Below are 20,768 nucleotides of genomic sequence, written 5' to 3'. Positions count from 1 at the left end.
GCACCTGTAGGCCAGACAAGGAATAATGGATGGAAACTAAACAAGGAGAGATTTAACCTGGAAATAAGGAGAAACTTTCTGACAGTGAGAGCAATTAACCAATGGAACAGCTTTCCCTCAGAAATTGTGGGAGTGCCATCACTTGAGACTTTCAAGAAGAGATTAGACTGCCATTTGTCAGAAATGGTGTAGGGTCTCCGTTTGGGCGGGGGTTGGACTAGATACCTACAAGGTCTCTTCCAACTCTGATTATCTGTTATTTATCTGTTATTTAATTTTAATTAGATTTAAATTGTTAGTTAAGAAGGTTTTATTTGGTATTGTATTGTGATAGGCACATATTATTTTTTGTATTTATCTAATGTTTTTATCCCCTCTTATAGATTTTTTAGACTTGTTTACACAGTTGAAGTCTTTTATTCTTTTATTCTTCTGTGTCTTTATGTTTATTTCATTTCTGCCTCAACTAATCATGGGGAAACTTAAACATCAGGATGTCTAACGAATGAATTTTGATGCTAGGCATGTGTGCAGTTTGCCAATGAGCATTAAGTAGTTCTGGTTACTTAGTATTCTGTGTTATTTGTCAAGTTGGCACAATACAGAGCTAATTAAGACGGATTTCAGGACATGTTGATTCAGGGAGCACTGAGAAAAATAGTGATAAGGTGCAGGATGCAGCCTAGCTTGCTCTACAAAAGTATCTGGAGCAGATTTTCCAGTGATTACCATTACCATTTTAAGATCATAACATTGTCATTTGGTAAGGACCTTTGGGGTGATCTGTGCATATGTGGTTTAGCTAATGATGTATGATTTGGCAAATTTTGGGAATAACTTTATTTTGCACAAAACAGATGGCCTTCCCTGGGCATTTAGGCTCTAATTATGCCATGTGGCTTTTGAACCATGTGGCATTCACTGATGCAGATCCCGCCTTGAAAAGCTGCCTGTTCCATTGCTCTGATATCAGGAGTTTGCAAGTAGTTGCCCAAACAATACTCGTGCTGCTGTCTTTTCAGTGCTTTGAACCTGGCTGTGCTTTTCTATGCCATCCTGTTTCTGTGATATCATGAAGATACAACTGACCAAATTCACAACATATAATATATAATTACTTTGTCAAAATCTTAAGCAGAAGGGAGAGGCATGCATACATATATTTTAAGAGAGCCTATACTGAAATCCTTACAGATTGTCCTGACCCAAGGCAGGATTGGATTGAGTACAATCTGTTAAATGCTAATTTAATTATAACAAGAAATGAATCTATTTGTTTTTAACAATATGCAATGTTCAGTACAAAGGTTTATTTCAAAAGATGCTTTTCATATTTTCAGCAGAAAAGACTGCTGCAATGAATCTAAACATTAAAACCTTTGCTGAATACTAGTGTTAATTAAGAATCTTTCATATAGGTCTGAAAAACTCCAGATTTTTGTAGGTCAGATCTGGAAGATCATTTTCATGCCTTTCAATTCCATACTTCGTATATCTTTCTGTTTTGAAAAATAAAATAATTGATCCAGCTAAGCTAACACTTATTCAGCAGAGATTGCTGCTGTTACCTGGTTGAATTACTTTCAGTAGCAACTTAAGGTACATATGCTTATTTAATAATAAGTAACAACAAAGGACTCTATAAAAAGGACAAGCAGAATGTGGAAGCTGATTACTGACACTAGACACCAGATTTAGCAGGCACAGCTGATCCGTCCTTCCCCAGTTCCCCAGACATGTTATATTTTTATTTCAATTACACTGATATTTTTGAGTGGATACATATCATATTAGTGTATTCTTCTGCTTTAGCCTCATGCTTTTGTGGGACAAGTGGGGGACGATTCATTTCACTGTAAATCAGCAGTCCTGAAAATTTCACTAGGGTAGAAGCACTTTTTCAAGGATAGCCTCTTCTGGAAACTTTTTCACAAATAACTTGGTAGCCCTAACTTAGCCTTTGCAGATACCATGATAATAGCAATAGCAATTCCCTCTAGTGATTTAAGCACTCTGAGAGGTTTACAGAGTCAGCATATTGCCCCTAGCAATCTGGGGCTTCATTTTACCAACCTGGGAAGGATGGAAGGCTGAGTCAACCTTGAGCCCGTCAAGATCAAACTCCAGGCTGTGGGCAGAGTTAGTCTTCAATACTACATTTTATTCACTGTGCCACCACAGCTCTAGTGATATTTTGTTACACTGGTACTGCAGTGGGGGAAACCTGTCTTTCAACAGCTATAATTCATTAGTCCTGGAAAGCAATAATAACTATAGAAACAATGGTTGTCAATCACTTTTATCATTCAAATTGCTGTCTATATACTGTACACATTTCCTCCTCCCCTCCCCACATTGTCCTGCCCTGCCACTGTTACCCGTTTTACATTAAAAGGTGCTACCTAAAGACTTTATGATTCACATAAACCATATCATTATTTTGCCAGGCGCCTGTTGCCATAAAAGTGTCTTGATCTTTTACTGTTGTCTCAAGGCTTTGCTTATTTCAATATGCTTTTGGTATGCATTTTATACTGCCAAACCCCGATTGTACTATGATCTTACTTTGTTCTGGATGTTACTCTATGTCATGATTTATTTTGCAATTTGGTTTATTCCTGATTTAGTTCATATAACTGGCTGGGCTTGCATAATATAATGATAAGCTATAATTTACAGACCTTGATATTCAATTAAAGTCAAAAACCTTTTGGTTTAATGTGATATGTAAGCCTAGCCCTGTATTAGCTAAATGACAGATTCTTCTATTTCTCTTTGTTAGACTAAACTTAAAATTTCTATTTTTTTTTCAGAGTGTATATTTTATGCAATATGTTTAGGCACATTAACCACTCACATTTATCCACATTTGGTGCTTTCAATTTCATATGGCTGTTTAATGTTCTTGCTAGTCCTCAGAAATTGCCAGGGGACAAGATCTTGTAACCACAGATTATTCAGGGCTGACGTATCTTGCTGTGTAGGGGGACACATTACAATCTCAATGTTTTTCACATCTCCAAATCCTTTTGTATTCTTTCAGTATTGAAATCCCACTGAGCATAATCTTATATGTAACACGGGGTATTCTAACTCATCATCTGTTCTCTTGTATCCATGGTTTCAACAACTTGCATGATACTACGATTCCTGTTTTCTAGTCTTTGCAACTTTTAAAATAAAAATAAAAGTAACGAGGACCTTTCTTTTTCAAAAAAGATGTGCTTTCATTTCCACTCATTCAGGAGTGCTCTGAGATCAGCCAGTTCCTAAGCAGCAGGCCTAAATATTGTGATTTAAGATTGGCAACTATGTTTGAAAGAAAGAGCAAGTTTCTTAACATGATCTAAGACAGGGGTGGGCAAACTACGGCCCGCGGGCCACATCCGGCCCGTTGGTCTTTTTAATACGGCCCGCCTCTGGAAAAAAAAATTCCCCTCTGAAAAAAAAATTGGGGCCGGCCAAAAGAGACCCCACGACGCGCGCCAAAAAATCGAGCTGGTGCGGTTCTTTACTTGGGCAGCCAGACGCCCGCAGCAGCGCCTGCAGTGGCAACAGGCAGTTCCACCCGGGCTCCGCTCAGGTGTCCAGCTGGGGCTGTCAGGAGTTGCTACCGCCGGCGCAGCTCCGCGTGGCTCCAGTCCCGTGTTGCCTTGGGAAGGGAAAGGCAAAACCAGGAGCCGCTGAGCCTGAGCCTCCGGTGCTGCTGCTGCCATTGCAAAGCGCCGCCGCGGCTCTTCCTTTTTGCCTTTCCCTTCCCGAGGCAATGCGGGACTGGAGCCGCGCAGAGCCGCGCCGGCGGTAGCAACTCCTGACTCAGGGGGCCTCTGAGGGGAGGGGAGGGAGGAGAATAAGGGTAGGGGAAAGGGTGGGGGGGCGATTCCCAAAAAAATGACCCGGCCCGTCTGTCAAATTTTAAAAGTCAATGAGGCCCCCGAGCCAAAAAGTTTGCCCACCCCTGATCTAAGAGATCAACTTTGCCTATCTGGTTGTTGGCTTCTGAATTCTTTATTTCCTGCTTAATTTTTTTATTGTCTCCTTTGAATGGCATGTACTTGTGTGTAAAGTAGGCAAACAATCAAGGCAAACCAGGCAAACAATCAAGAAGAAAACAATACCCTAACCAAGTAATTACCAAAGCTAGTAGGACAAGCTACTGTCTATAAATAGGAACCTCCCCATCGCATTATTACCTAGTTGAGTAATGAAACATCTGCAAGCAAACACAGGCACAGAGCCCATCAAGGACTACATAGTTTCAGCTCTGAGCTGCATATATTCTTTTCTATTGCAAAAACCAATTAAAGAGTTGGTTAAAATTTTATAGTCCACTTTAGAGCTATCTAGGGGAGAGAAAGTTATTGTTCCATCTTTTCTACCTGAGATCTGTTACTCAGGCAGAAGAGGCTGCTTCATAGTTCATCACTGTTCCAACCAACATCAGGTCCTGATATTCTCTCCCCGTGACTTTCCAAATGTTCAGCAACTGGGTCACCTATCAGCACCTTACTTCTGGATGGCTTATCCCTATTACCAAATACTAGCCATAAAGTCTGTTCTGTGTAAGCAAGGCCTCTTTTAAGGAATAAAAGCGGGGTAATGGCAGGTAAATTCTGAAGCATATCTAAACTTACACTTTTTAAAATGTACATATAATCCAAATTTTCTTCTACATTCTAAAAACATAATTAGAACTTATCAAAATATTGTGTTACTATGTAATAATTCAATTAGAAGTCATGTTGAACTTTCTAGAGTTGTCTATGGGCATATTGATCATCAATAAATTCAGTAGTCTGGCCAATTAGTATACATATTATATCTACAGACCCTGCATTGCGTGTCAATAGATTCCCAGTGCAATCTAAAATGCTGTTTTTAAACTATAAAACCATATATGATTGAATCCCTCTGTTAATACAATTTAGGATTGCATTGGCTTTTTTTTGGCTGCTGCTGCACACTGCTGGCTCATATTTAATTGATTGTCCACTAAGACTCTAAGATCGCTCTCAAAGTTACTGTTATTAAGCCAGGTTTCACCAAATCTATATGTGAGGTAAAGGAGACTGAGGCAACAAACAGTTGTTTCTCAATTATGATATGGAAAAATCTTATCCTGGAACTAGCCTGTCCTCTTTCTGGTTGCCTTCTATAATTTGATTAAGCTGGAGAACATTTGGGGATTGATTTTTTTGCCGTCTATAATTATTATCTCTATTTTCTGTTGAACGATTGCTCCCTCCTTATTATTTTATTATACTATGACCATTGTATGGATTTTTTTTTCCTAAGCCACCATGATTTCCCCAGATAAGAAAGAGAGAGGGGGTGGGGGAGAAGAAAAAGAAGAAGAAAAAGAAGACATGTCTGGAATGGGTGGTTGAGTACTCAGGTGAGCCTTTTAGTCCCCAGGGCTTAAATGTAATGGTAGAATTAATGTTTTCCTGTCAGATACTTTCTATTACAGCTTAGAATTTGGATCTACAAACAGCGAGGGTTATACTTCCAAAGATTTATGCATGTATTCATTAACTGTATGAATTGAAGTTTTCAAGCCCTATATAGTAGACAGTAAGGCTATGATCTTGAACTGGCATATTTCCAGGCAGCCCCTAGGCAAAGGGAGCTGAAGCATTTTTTAAAATTGACAACAGCCAGATAACATTCAGAAGCAATCCAGACAGAGGCCTCCCTAACTCAATGAACTATAAGGAAGAGGGAAAGGGGGAGGGGAGGAATGGAGGAGGAATATCACAATTAGAATTGCAATATTTTGTTATCGTAGCCATTTAATACAGGTGGCTTGCCTTTTTATGGAATTGATTTCAGGTATGATCTTCCTAGTGGGGAGCTGACATATATATAGACAAATCTAGGGCCTTCATCCAGATACAAAGACCTCTGAACTAGCATATCATTATGAGTTATGGAGAGTCAAACAGTATTTGAAGCAGAGGAATAAGTGTTGCAAAGCTTTGCCACAGATACAGGCAGTTAGAGACTTGTGAGCTCTAACCTTAACCATAACCCCAAATCTAATACATGTCAGCAGAACAAAAAACCCTCCCCTCTCTCATCCTAACTTATCTCATAGGGCTGTTGTGGAGAAAATAGGAGGAGGGAGTCCTTTGAGCTTTTGACCCAAAGAAGGACTGTATAAAACAAATAAATATGTATGTACATGCACGCAGTGAGGTTTTTTTTTTTTAAACTTGGTTGTTTGTACTTAGCAAATGTATCATCATCATAGTCATCCATCTTTCCTACAGAGGAGAGGGTAGATTTTTATGGCAGAGGTTAGACTATTTATTACTACCGGTATCCAGCCGCATCATAAATGATGGTTTGGCAAACGATTAGGTAGATAATAGATACAAGTTGCCTGAGCATCTCTCCCTGTTCCTTAAATCCACAATACTTGTAGACAGCCTTAATACTCTTTGATTACATCAGCTCCACGTAAATTTCTGGAAAAGCAGACTGCCAGTAAAATTTATATATTTTGTTCCATGGTATATATGTATTAATGATAATTATACCCATCACTATATGAACCATACTGGACCTTTTGGCTTGTTAAGGTAGATATAAAATACAATAGGTCTTTGACTTACAACTGGTTGTTTAGCAACCATTCAAAGTTACAACTGATTCCCCAAAAGATGGAACCCAGTTTTGAAATTCTGACTGCCACGCTGAGGTCATGTGACCACAGTTTGGATGCTTGGCTTGGTTGTTTGCAGCATCCCATAGTCACATGACTATGATTTTACAACTTTTTTTTTTTTTTACTGAAAACAGGTTTGTTTCCAGTTTGGGGCAAAAATGCCACATAGCAAATAATTGGTTCTCTTAGCGGCCATGGCATTCACCAAATGGCTGTGGAGTTTGCTTTATGACTTTTGTATTCTCTTAACAACTGCTGCAAAAAATCATCAATCAGGTCAGTCATATGATGACCTGCTATGTGACTGTCACAACCTACAACCTTGGCTCACCTGTAATTGGAGCCTAAAATGGAGCCATGCAAGTTCAAGTGCAGATGCAAAAAGCTCCTTTTCCAAAGCAAGAACTTTGAATATTTTTTACTTCTGAGTTCGCACATGTTTTAGAATGGCTCCACATGTTGCCGATGGAGCTGTAGCTGAAGTATATGTCAGTACTGACATTTAGGCATCCATCATAGGTGCATTAAACTTGTGGTACCACAAGCTAATATGTTGAATGATAGTTATTGAGTGCAGAGTATCCATGTTCACAAACAACCGATGTTCCACAGATGTAATTCCTTTTACATGCACAAGGCAATTGGTTCGATTGCAATTATAATCAAACTATTAACCCAGCTAAAAACAGTGTGATTTTAAAATGCTTGTTTGCATTAGGAGAATATATGTTTCATTTGTTCCTGCAGTGGTTCTGATTTCTAATTCCTTTTCCCACCACGTCTCTTCTAAAGAACCTCTTTTCTCTTTCTGTCTCATGCCAAGGTCTCTGGTGGTATTTCCTTTATCATCTGCCTGTATTCTCTTAGGGAGCTCTATCTCACAAACTTAAGAACTGTGACTGTGAAAATTGCAAAGGGCTTGTCTAATTCTTTCTAGAGATCAAGGAGAAAGCGTGAAGTGGAATAAAGTGCTTCATGGTTTGCAGCTGCTCCAGGTACATAAATAATGTGGGCAGAAAAAAACACTGGCAGTAGACAACCTTTTGGCATTCCCTTTTTTCCTGAAATCTTTTTGTCAGGCTCCATTCAAGCTTTATTTCTTCTTTCAGGGACATTCACTCCAGCTTGTAGTGCAGCTTGCATCTGGATCCCTTTATAGGAAAGAGTATCTATGTTTATGCTTCTGAGATCAGAATAAGTCATTTTTATTTTTAAGAGGAGGAGCCCATCCCAAATAAAATCAAGCAGCTGAATTCCACTGATTTCAGTGGGAGAATCAAAGAAAGGCTTAAATGTGTATTTGTGAAATGTACAGTATGTGCTACATGAAGGCTACATTTGACTAATTATGTTAAAAGAGTGCAGTTAAAAGAATACAGAAAGATAGGTCTTCTTGTTTCTGTCTATTTATACTGAAATGCTTGTTTGCTGAAAGCAGATGAAAACCTTTGGGTAAAAAGTTTGTGAGACTTAACCCTAGAAGGACAGAAACAATTTAGTTCAAATGCTTTCACCAATCTACTTTGTAAATCCCATGAATTGTGTGCCAATTCATGTAGATAGATAAGCTTTTATCATGATTTATTTGGCAGTATTTGATTGATTCTTATTAGGATTCATTTCAAACTCCTTTAACCTGAAACCTTGGGTTTGAATTTTGTTATTTTGTTGAGTGAGAGTCCCATTCTTAGAGAAACCTTCTAAAGTATCATCTACAGAGTGATGCTTATTGATACTATCTTCTAATTTCATGATACTGATATTTGATGAGAAGAGTATCGTGTGACATATTCAGAATAACACTCCTTGATATGAGGAGCATTATGTTTTTAATAGTCATTATGGTAAAATTATTGTTATCCAAGGAAATAATTTATTAGATTATTTTCACTGGTTTTGTTAGTGAAAATCATTCTTACTATTGCACGTTTCTATTTGTATGTTTTGCAATCTTCTTGAATGCATGATTTTTCCTAAACTGCAAAAAAAAATTGTTCATTTAGAGCTACAATTCTCACCATCCACAGTTATTTTGGCCATGGTGATGGGAGTAATCCAAGTAATGTGGAAGTACCAGGTTGATAAAAATTATCTTAAATTCTTTTTTGTGTGTATTTGCCTTCAAGCAGTGTTGACTCATGGCAAACGCCTGGATAAATCCCCACAGTTTTCTTGGTAACAAATGGTTTGCCCCTGCCTCCTCCTTCAGATGGTTAAAGACAGTTTAAAACAATAAGTTGCTGCAGAAATATTAGAGAACAATAAGCATCTGTAAACAGGAATTTGCACATTTTTAAAAATCCAGAATACAAAGATATTAATGAAATACTTCCATGTATTGCAAGATAAACACCAAGTAAGTATTCCTGGGAAAGGAATACGGTGCATGATCCTAAAATGTTCTTTGCCTGATTGCAAACATCTTCTATCTGTGGATCATCTGGAAGACATATAATCTATAAGTAGGTTGGCACAAAGTGTTAACTTTAGAGTGTATTTTCTCAAACTAGGCTCTTTGAGGTCAGTACAATTATCTTGAATTGAATTCAGAAAAAAACAATTACGGTACTATAAACCGACACACATTTCTTTGAACTTGATAATAAGTTTCCCATGCAATCTCGGCAACAAATCACATCTGCTGCTAACTGCTTGTTGTGTTGTTGATAGATATATTAATAACAACAAAAACAGCAGCAAACATAGACCGGTACACATACAAAGGGAGCTCCACATATACTACTCACTGCATGTAAATAGAAATAGAAAATGTAAATAGAAAGACTTTAAATAATTTCTAATTGTGGCATATACTAATCAGCATCTGGAGCATCTGGACTCTGCCTGCCAAAAACTGTTTATGGATTAAATTAAAATAACCACAACCAGGACATAATCCAGGTCAACAGATAATTCAGTATATTGATTTATTAATCAAATGCCATAAGTGGCCACCTGATCTTTGACTTGAATTATAGTACAAAAATATGGGAGGTGCTTTCATCAGATGATTTCCAACATGTTATGAAAATCAAAAGTGTGCTTAAAATGAGACACTAATTCTTTGGTTTGAATTTTACCTTAGAAGCTGCAAATTATAGTTTTTGTTCAGTGTAGATATTCTTAATTAGTTTCTGTTCTTTAAAATGAATAATCTAAATAGTCATGCTTTTCAATTGACCGTTTGACTTTTAATGATAAACAGAAATAATTTGTTTGACCTTTCTCTTTGTTCTGCAACCTAATGCACAGCAGTCAGAAGCAATGATGAATGGCTCAGTAGTCTTTTCCCTGTTCTTCTTTTCAGTTGATCAGAAATAGCAGGCAGTGTTCCTGGGCCTGGGAGGGTTTTTTGGTCATAAATTCTTGTCATAAACATCCACTTTAAACTTAGTCCTTTTTGTTATCAAGAAACAGTTGATAATAAAAAGAATAAGAATAAAAAAGAAGATGAATGCATCATTGAACAAGAAATCTGAACAAAGTGTACGGGAAGTGAAACAAAACTGCAGTTCGTTCCTCTTGAGCTCAGATAGCATTTTTTTGCGAAGTGCAGGAGGAGAAAAACACCTAACTTGTTTAGAAGCTAAGCTTCCCTCTTGGTCTTCCAACCAGTTTTTCAGATACAAAATCCCACAGTCACAATGCCATGGATTCCTAGATAGATTGATGATCTTCAACACCTGAAGATGGTCAAATGCTCCTGCAGGTATAGTGGCTAGCTTATTGCCCTGGAGATACAACTCTTCTGTTTGACTTGGCAAAAGTGGAAGCACCATCATTCCCATGAAGCTACAGTTCAGTTTCAGTGGACTGTTTCCTGGTGGAGAGCATGTACAGTGATGTGGACAGTGGCTTGCAAAGGCAGCTTCAAGAAACAGAAGAATCAATAAGCCTTGACATGGGATCATTCTGAAAATTTAAACAAGGATAACCGTATAAAGAAATAAATTAGTGTAAGTTCATGAACATTTAGTTTTGCTCAACATTCTCCACAATAAACCTGCAAAATATGTTGAAATAACTCAGGGGTATCCAACCTTGGCAATTTTAAGGCTTGTGCATTTCAACTCCAATCCAACGTGGCTGGCTGGGGAATTGAAGTCCACGGGTCTTTGAACACCTCTGATGTAAATTAATATCTCATGGTTACAGTATATTTGAATAGATGATTTAATATTTTAATATTTTGTGCTGCTTATCAAAGATCCCTCTTGCAGTTGAGATTTACTTTAATATTATAGTTAAAAATATTTTTATATCAGACACAGAATGAATTTAGCTTTTGCAATATATGATAGTCTATATCTAAGTTGAATCTTCTCCTGACTGCCCCTTTCAAATAAGAAATCAATCATTTTATAAGCAGCCAGCAGGAAAGGAAAGTTAATTTTCATACAAACAATTTATTTCTCATTGTGTTAGACCATCTGTAAAGCACAAGATGAATGTTTTCCTTCAAAGGTAAGCACTGATATTTATGAAGGCTTATGCATAGAAATGTTCTTTTCAGTTCTGTATGTTCAGGTCTGAATCTTTTCATTTCCTAAATGGAATTGTGGGCACAACCTATTTATAGAGAAATGCATTAGGATGCTCAGGATGCAACATTTTTTTACAGAATAAACTAAACATATTCAGCCTTATGGGATATTGTTTTGAAATCATGGGAAAGTATATTCTAGTGGATTTTGAAGTGGAAGATCTCATCTTTTTCATGGTATCCTAAAAATAAAAACCCCAAAGTTGAGGAAAGTTGGTCTGCTATGCCTATGTAAAATTTAAAGAGTTGTGATAGAGCATTTAGACTTATACACCTCTTTACAGTGCTTTCCAGCCCTCTCTAAGCAGTTTACAGAGTCAGCATCTTGCCCCCAACAATCTGGGTCCTCATTTTACCCACCATGGAAGGATGGAAGACTGACTCAACCTTGAGCCTGATGGGATTTGAACTGCCAAATTGCAGGTAGCCGATAGTCAGCAGAAGTAGCCTGCAGTACTGCACTCTAACCACTGCACCACCAAGGCTCGGTATATAGTATAACATCAACTTATTATAATGATTTCACTTGGACAGTCATAAAAGAGTGATCTGCCAAAGGGGGAGGAATTGACAGATTATTAAATTTAATTCACATCTGTGATCAGCAGGAATGTATTGGGTAATCATGAGAAAGCCATTATCTGAACCCTTTCTCTGTTATAGAATAAGAAGAAAGTAAGTGGACATTTATTATCTCAAGGGAGGAAGGATAGGAATACCACAACAGCACCTGGTTCCAACATGTCCTGCCTCTATTTGCAGATAGTCCTCGAATTATGAACACAATTGAGCTCAAAATTGCTGTTGCTAAGTGAGACACTTGTTAAATGAGGTTTGACCCATTTTACGACCTTTTTTGCCACAACTGTTAAGTGAATCATTGCAGTTGTTAAGCTAGTCATGCAGGTGTTCAGTGAATCTGGCTTCCCCACTGACTTTGCTTCTCAGAAGGTCGTAAAAAGGGAATCCCATGACCCCGGGACACTGCAACCACCTTAAATATGAACTAAGGTTCTCAAGGTTCTGAATTTTGATCACATGATCAAAATTGCTGCAATGGCCGTGTGACAAATGGGTCATAAATCACTTTTCCAGTGCTGTTGTAACTTCAAACATTCAGTAAATGAACTGTTGTAAGTCGAGTACTACCTGCATGCTGGTGGCACTCTTTTTGAAAGGCTGAAAACATAGGTCAGTGGAATCATCTGCTTAGTCAAGGAGCAGGTAAGTGGAGCTGAATGCAGAGCAGAAAATAATCTGAAGCTGTTATCTCAGGCATTGCTCATTTCCAAGCTGGTCGGAAAGACCAAAACAATTCAGCCTCAAGCCATATAAAAAAAAAACCTACCTAGGAAAAGTTTTCCCGCTCTTACCTAGAAGTGCTCTCAGGTCTGCTCTGATCACTGAGACCCTATTGGTTGTTGTTTTCTTTGGGGGATGGTGTTATTTATTTATTGCCCTTTCTAGACATTCAGGATATTTATGGTTTTTCTTTCTGCTTTTATTCTCTTTTATAACATTAGCGGTGCAAAGTGTTCTGTCTCTAAATTTGATAAAACAAATAAAAGCAAATAACTTTGTGGCCCTTACGACTGGAGAGAAATGTATAGAATTCAAGGAACTTTAAAGAAATAGCTGAATATACCACCATGAGCTAAGTGAAGACAGCGGAGAGATGGGGGTGGGGCCCTGTTTTGGCCCTTCCCCCTTTGCAGCTGCTGCTGTTTTGCATGTAGCTCCAAATTCGGCTGTATTCTCAAAACAAGGCCAAATGCCTGTCCCTGGTAGTAAGCAGCAAAATGTGAGGCATGCAATTTTTCAAACAACCCGTACAAAAAACTTAATTATGCATCATAGGGTAAAAGCAAGTATTTAAAGCAATTAAAGCCATTCATGTAAACTTACTCTTTTATATCATTCATATATGTTCTGAAAATATAAAATGTTTATTTTTAAAAATCTATTTTCATTTTAAAAAGTAGGTCCTCTGTATTTAAGTGAGGACCTTCCAAATTCAGTTGTTCCACATGTGAATCTGCTTTTCTGTTTCTCCATATAGTTTTCACTTAATGTTCTGTAGCCCCAAGTATGCTTTTGGGGTTCCTCTCCTCTGTGGTTTTATTTCTACACATCCTTAGGTGCTCCCTATCTTGCTTTCACATATGGATAATAAGCAATAATCTGAACAATGGAAATGTTCATGATAGATTCTGCTATCTTATGATGGAAGACCACTTATTTTATTAAGTTAGCAGTAAAATAGAAACCATTTAAAAGATTTAGAAACCCTACAGTATAAAATGGAATAGTTTGGGAAAATAACAATAATTAATGTTGCAGTGCCTAGAGACAGCAGAAGAGAAGAGAAAGAACTGGAGAAAATTCCAAAATACAGAGACTTACAAATAGAATGGAATGACTATGACAAAAGAAAGTAAATATACTACCAATAGTAATAGGCACCTTGGGCCCAAAATAGCTGGAGCATCACTTGAACACCATTGGCATTGACAAAATCACCATTAGTCAATTGCAAAAGGCAGCTTACATTGGAATAGCTTACATTCTGCAATGATTCTTTTAACTCTATCAAGTGATATCTGCTTATACCATGTCCTTGGGAAATATTTGATAGACGGATAAAAATGCCAAATCCAGTCTAGACATCTGGCTGATTATTACCATCGGGGGCTTTTTTTGCAGTTTCTTGCTTTTTTTCTCTTTTAGAAATATAAAAAGACATAATAAACACTTTTGATACCAGAAAAAGGACTTACCTCAAGCCAAAGATACATGAGAACGTCTTCTGCACACATTTGTATTCTCTTAATTTTGTTTGTAAATATTTACATTGATTTTCAATATCTCAGCTTTCAACCCTGTGCATTTTTCAATACAGAAAAGATAGAGCTGATTCACAGACCACGTCACCTTTCCAAAGTTCTCCGGGAAACATTTTGCACATGATCCATTTTTGGTGGGTGGCATAATTATTCCATCTCTCTGTGGGTTGTTACAATGAGAACTGTAATCAACAGCACGCCCTATGGAAATCCATTTGATTGGCTATGTAGGAAGTGTCCCGAAGCTTATGAAAGAAATGGCCGGGGAAGATAAGCTTGTGATACTCCCTCTTTGCCATTGCAGCTTAACTCACTCTGTCTCTGGAAGAATTCCCCTGATAACAACACCCTGGTTCCTTCTGATAAGGAGAGCTCTGCTTATTAGAAAAGCTGCACTCCTTCAACAATTCTCCAAAACCTCTAAAGTTTATGTTTCCCGGAGCAACATTTTTATATTCTCTGCTATAACTAACTTCAGTTCTGATTTCTGAAAATATCTTTAAAATAAAGAAGCTCTTTTAGAATATGGAAAGTAAACATTGGTACATGTCTACATTGATATATGAATTCAATGAATAAGACTTTATTTCAGATGTTTTATAGACATTTCTCCAACTTAAAGCATAGAATGGTAGGACGCATGTCTTTCCATTTTGCCTGCTACATGAAATTGTCATATTCCTAATGAACTTTCTAGAGCAGAAAATATTTTTGTGTTAATTTTACATGAAATATAATGACCAAGCTTACCTTTGCACAAAAACCAATTATCATATAGTTAAACAGCAAAATGATGGAATTTAAACACCACACACATAATGGAGCTGCAACTCATTAATTTGTAAATGATGCAAAGCTTACAATGCAGTTACATTTCTTTGCACATCATTAGTGAAGGATTTGTTTTCATTGCTTAGGGGTTTTTCAGACAGTTATCATAAAATAGCAAATTATAATATTTTCAGCAAAGAACACTGTTCTATAAAGCAGAAGAGATTGCTTGTGGTTTTGAAGACTTAGGGGTCCAACTCCGGGGTTTCCAATAGGGAAAATCCCCCAATCCAGGCCAGTTTTCTTTGTGGAACAGCCAGTTACTAATTTCTCTACTCTTTTTCATTTTTTTTTATGAATTTGGACAATGTTGACCCCCTTTAAAAAAAAAGATCCAAAAACTAAAATTGTTGACTATCTATTTGTTCTTCCCATGTTATCTATTGATTAATATAAGTGACCTAATACTGGCTTGAAACACAGCTGCGGAGCACAAGAGTTCAAGGGCAATAGTTCCCCCTTCATTGTGAATTTCTGGATTAAGACTTCCTTGACTAATTCGCTTAGTTCTTATCTGGTATGCCAACTGTACCCTTTCCTAGGTCAGGAAGCCCTTCAGACAGCCACTTATATCCTAGTGGTACTGCATCTTGTCTACTGCAACACTATTTACATGGAGCTGCCATTGAGGATCACCCAGAAGTTTCACACAAGTCATGGGCATGGTTCCATATGACCATGTAGCACCTTTGTTTCATGAGCTACACTGGTTGCTGGTTTGCTTTCTGGTGTGATTCAAGATGTTGATTACCTGTAAAGTTCTACATGGCATAGACTTTGGTTACTAGACTTTGGTTACTTGGTTACCTGCCTCTGTATCTGCTGCAGCCAATTGGATCTGGCAGGGTTGGCATGCACTGTGTTCCTTTGATTAAAGTATTGGGATTCCTGAAGGGTGCCTTCTCTGTAGGCAGCACCTGCCCTTTGAGACAAGGTTCTCTCAGAGACCTGGATAGACCTCCACTCTTCTGTTGTTGTTTAGAACGGGGATCCCCGGACCGGTACTGGTCTGTGGATCATTTTTTACCGGGCCGCAAAGCTTGGGTGCTGCCATCTTGTTTCGACGGCGCTTCCGGGTTTTCGGTTGCTTCCAGGTTTTCGGTTGGAAAGTGCTTCCGGGTTTTCTGTTGGAAAGCGGCATTTGGGTGCTCGCGCCTTAGTTTCATCGAAGGGGGGGGGGGCGGCTTCAAACGAAGAGCCGTCCCGATGGCGGTGGAGTCTTGCGTTACTCAGGTACCGGTCCATGGAAGAATAAATAATCATGAAACCGGTCCCTGGTTCAGAAAAGGTTGGGGCCACTGGTTTAGAAGAACATCAACACCTGGCTTTTTACCCCGGCCTATGGCAAGAAAGAGTAAGACCCTTCACTTTGTTTTGCTTTTCTTGTTTTATCTTTAAGTTTTATTGATTTGATTGTAATTTCTTTGTCTTTTGTGAGCTACTTAGGGTTGTTAGGAATCAGCTAACATACAAGTTTAATAAAATTATGGTTTGTTGCAGAGTCAGGTACAGTATTACCATTCTTTATCATTAGTTAGGCTTGCAATGGCTGCTGAGAGGGCAGATCTCTGACATTTGCAAAACCAGACCCTTTCTGTAATATAGGAGGATAATAAACTTTCCCCACTGGGGATTCTATAAATATGTTGGGACTATAAGTCCCTGAGCAAACAGCTAACATTTACACAGTGATATGTTTGCTTGGGAATTCTGGCAATTGTAGTTCCTCTTACCAGTAGAGAGTCATGCTGGAAAGGACTGATATACTGCATGATTTATATCTCATATAATCCATGAGAAAAATGGCAGTATTAAGTCCAGGTTGATGAAATAAATTAAGTAAAACATTTTATCATTTGTAAAAGTGCTTAAGGAGATAATGATAATCCTTGATAAATCTGGGGTTTGCCATGCTTAGGGCAGTTTCATTTAAATTTAACTTAAATTACATATTTGCAATATGTTACAATAATGAAATTTTGATCCAATGCTAGTTAGATAATTGTAATTTCATGCAAATTCATTTATTTCTGGCATGACTTCTCTAGCATAAAAATGGATTTTTGATGAAACATCCTTAAATTCAGACATGATATCATCCATATGAGAATATAGATCATGAGGACAGGTGTCTTCTGAGCATAACTGACAACTCATCAATAATTTATTGAAGTATATTTGTGGAATTAAAAAAACCCTGAAAATTTGAAATTTTCTGTACTAGAATTAGTGGAATGTGAACTACCAACTTGCTTCATTTAAATTTTAAATGAATAAATCCAACACAATTTTCAGTGATATAGTTCTTATTAAATAATAAAAGCCATGACAGTGCATTATTCTGAAATGATTATCACACCAGTTATAGACTAGGACTACTCAGCCTATACAATCAAGACCAAAGTTGTTTGAAACAAATTGAAGTCCTTGATACTTCCATATGCTAGATAGCTCTCAACATTCATTAGCAATACGAAAACTGTGCAATTTGTCCATTTTATCTCCCTTAATTCTTCTTAGAGCAAGCAAGATGATAAATAATAAATAGATATTGGGAAATAAATAATGGGAAAATACAAAAAGATCATAAATGGAAACCATTGTTCCCCCCATATACTGTAGATATCTAGAATATAGTAGTGCAATTTCACATTAAAAGAATCACCTAAAGCAGAGCTTGGCAAAAAGCCCAAGTTGAACCCTGTGAAGGAAATATGGATGTATTTGTGACACAGACACCAAACTCACTCATCAAATTGCTGAATAATTAAGTGCCCATATAATAATAATAATAATAATAATAATAATAATAATAATAATAATAATAGTCCCTTCAGTAAATGGATTGGTAACTTCCAATTTCTAAATGGATAGGGATTTCAATGCCACAAAAATAAACTATTTTCCAATCCTAAATATTCTGACCATAAAATATTTTACTAACAAAACCATACTTTATAGAATATAACTTTCTAATTCAAATTATTTTTTGATGAAAAGAGATGAAAGCTCTAGATTCTCTGTCCTGGTATTCAGTGAATATGTGACTAACTCCATTTTTATATGAAAGAATAAACTTTATCACCACACTGAACAAAATTTGCATAACATCAGGATTATTTATTCTCTTTGTAAATGATTATACGGCTGAGTGACTGAGTGCCATAGCAACAGAGCCTATGATGCATGGAAACACATTTCAATTATGCATATTGGAGCATTAACAAGTATAGTACAATTACATAGCAAAACAACTTATATATCTGCAAGAATTATTGGCTTAATATCAATGATAGGGATTATTGACATTCACACATGGAAATGAGTGAAAAAGTGTGATATCTTCACCAAAAGAAGCCTTTAGTTGTGACTATAGATACTTTCAGTTCACAAAAATACAGTATTAGATGGGTGGTTTTATTCTTACAGCATCTTATTGCCAATTGCAGCATTTCATTTGGACTTCTGATTTTCCTGGTCATGGAACCATAGCAATGGAACTTCAGAAGAATGCTGCTTTCTGCTGGCTTGGAAAACTAACTGTTTTGAACGTTGCAAAACACATGCTGCTAAAATTAAGACAATGATTGCCAAAATAATCAGACCAAAGTCCCTCAAAAAAAAATCATGGCAACTGATTGGCAGGGGTTTCCTACATCCCTCCAGTTCATTCCCTTTCAGCTGGCTCAAGGCTTTCATATTTAGAGAAGCTGGAGTTGCACAGATAGCCTTTGCAAGAGAACTTTTATTGAAGTCTGTCAGCCACTCCTTAAGATATAAAATAGAGCAGTTACAGTGCCAAGGGTTGTTGGAAAAATTAACTTCCTCCAAGTTGGTCAAGCTATCCAGAGCACCAAGAGGAACAGTAGTCAAATTGTTGTTTTGCAGATGAAGAATTTTGATGCTCGAGTTCAGGTGGGGCATCTCCTTGAGTTCCATCAAATTGCAGTTTGCTGCCCAACCCCAGGAATGAAGAGCCTTGCAAGGACAGAGCGTGCAGATCCAAGCTTGGGTTGTGTTTAAGAACAACAACATGATTAGCCCTTTGATCATTGAGATTATTGTAGCTGTGTTGCTTGTAGCTGTGGAACAATAAAAAAAATACACAACATAATACATGTCTCTCCTGTTTAACTAGAAGATTGGAGTTATATCCAAAAACATCAGGAGGTGATAGTGGTGCTGCCCAAACTGTGTGGTTAAATTTGGGCCCAGAAGGTAATCCTTGTTAAAGCCATTTTATATTCTTAGTTAGACTTCCTAAGTCTTCTACATGGAAAGAAGTTCGATCACCAAAATGTCATGATCAGACAGTGACTGGAGAACAAATATGGATTCTCCATTGGCTATATCTCTTAGATGATCCCTTTTCCCTTCTTCCATCTTAGTTTAGATTTCTCTTTTCACCTCAATTAGCCTGCTTAACAGCCATAAGTATTCATATTTTTTGGATGCTGATGCTTTTTTATTTCAACAATAATATTTGGCCTTTGAATACATTAACCCCATATTCCAATTCCAGCCTTTCTCAGTTGAGGTTGTATGAGAGATTGTGACTGAGAAAGAAAACTTTGCATGCCACCTAATGCTAGCATTCACAGGGGTAGGAATGTTTATGCATTGCAATTCATGTTTGCTGTTTTTGTAAACATTGTAAAATGTGGACTGTGTAGGTTAGAAATGAGTTGTATTGTGGAATTTTTGTACATTTTGTTGTTTTTAGCCAAGGTTCCCTGGGACCAGGGGTGGGTTTCTACTGGTTCTGTCTACCTCTGTAGAACCGGTAGCTCTGAAGAGCAGCAGACATAGAACCAGTTCTATGTCTGCTGATGTTTTTGCCCACCCGCCCACCGGGGCTCTTACCTGATCTTTATTTCCTGATTTTTCAACTTCAGCTGCCGAACAAGCCACAGCTGCAGTTAAAAAAGCAGGAAAAGAGGGCTGTTTCAAAAGCTGCACAGCATGCTGATGACGATTTAAGACATAAGACATAAGACATAAGAATTTATTTGTCATTACACTCGCAAGCGGGTGCAACGAAATGAGGTGCTCTTCCACAAAGTAAAAACTGGACAAACACCACTAAAAAGAAAAAAATTAAACTAAACACAACCAACCATACAATCATCTCTATGCAATTTAAAAATGTAAATACCCCATTACTCTCAGTCATTTAATTCCACAAAAATCTTATGACCCTGCATTCAAACTCAAAACTGCACTTGGATAAAAACTGTTCTTAAATCTGGTCGTCCTTGTTCTTAATACCCTAAATCTCCTTCTTGATGGTAATAGTTCAAAGAGCTGATGTCCCGGATGAGAGGACATTTACAGACGTGCGGCTCACAGCATGCAGGGAAGCTCGTAAATCCCATACCGGTAGTTAATCCTGTCGTATCCCACCCCTGCCTGGGACCTGAACTAGTGGTGGGATTCAACACTTTTTACTACCGGTTCTGTGGGTGTGGCTTGGTGGGTGTGGCAGGGGAAGGATACTGTAAAATCTCCAGTCAGAGATAGTATTTGCCGGTTCTCTGAACTACTCAAACTTTCCACTACCGGTTCTCCAGAACTGGTCAGAACCTGCTGAATGCCACCTCTGACCTGAACATTATTTCAAGGGTTCCACCAGGGCAAAATAATTGAGAAAGGCTGGTCTATTCAAATGTAGTCAACTCCAGAAATGTATAAAAACTGAATATGTTTCATGCCTACCCATTCTGAGGAGTTCTGCAGAGACTATGATTGGTGGGGGAGGCCTTAAAGAGGTTCTGGAGAGTCATAAGGCCCTTGTTGCCTATATTGTTTTAACTTCTTCCTTCAGGCCAATGTTTCTCAACCTCTGCAATTTTAAGATGTGTGGACTTGCCCTCCCAGAAGT

General features: G+C 37.7%; 2 protein-coding genes across 2 annotated transcripts; both read right to left on the bottom strand.

Annotated features, from left to right (window-relative positions):
* Positions 1–9,583: 9,583 nt before the first annotated feature.
* On the bottom strand, positions 9,584–13,050 carry LOC113418016 (platelet glycoprotein IX-like). Its single transcript, XM_087954835.1, is given in 3 exon segments — positions 9,584–10,031; positions 10,033–10,582; positions 12,587–13,050. Coding segments are annotated over 2 exon segments (669 nt in total). The 5' UTR covers position 10,582; positions 12,587–13,050; the 3' UTR covers positions 9,584–9,911.
* Positions 13,051–16,326: 3,276 nt separating this feature from the next.
* LOC113418026 (platelet glycoprotein IX-like) lies at positions 16,327–19,097 on the bottom strand. Its single transcript, XM_087954075.1, has one exon. The coding sequence runs from the start codon at positions 19,004–19,006 to the stop codon at positions 18,341–18,343; it is 666 nt and encodes a 221-aa protein (XP_087810201.1). The 5' UTR covers positions 19,007–19,097; the 3' UTR covers positions 16,327–18,340.
* Positions 19,098–20,768: the final 1,671 nt, after the last annotated feature.

This window comes from Notechis scutatus, chromosome 2 (genome assembly GCF_049901735.1).
Source record: "Notechis scutatus isolate UNSWTSFEM ecotype Mainland chromosome 2, rNotScu1.2, whole genome shotgun sequence".
Taxonomy (NCBI): Eukaryota; Metazoa; Chordata; class Lepidosauria; order Squamata; family Elapidae; genus Notechis; species Notechis scutatus.
Note: the sequence above shows the minus strand (reverse complement) of the source record. Positions and strands in the feature narration are given on the sequence as shown.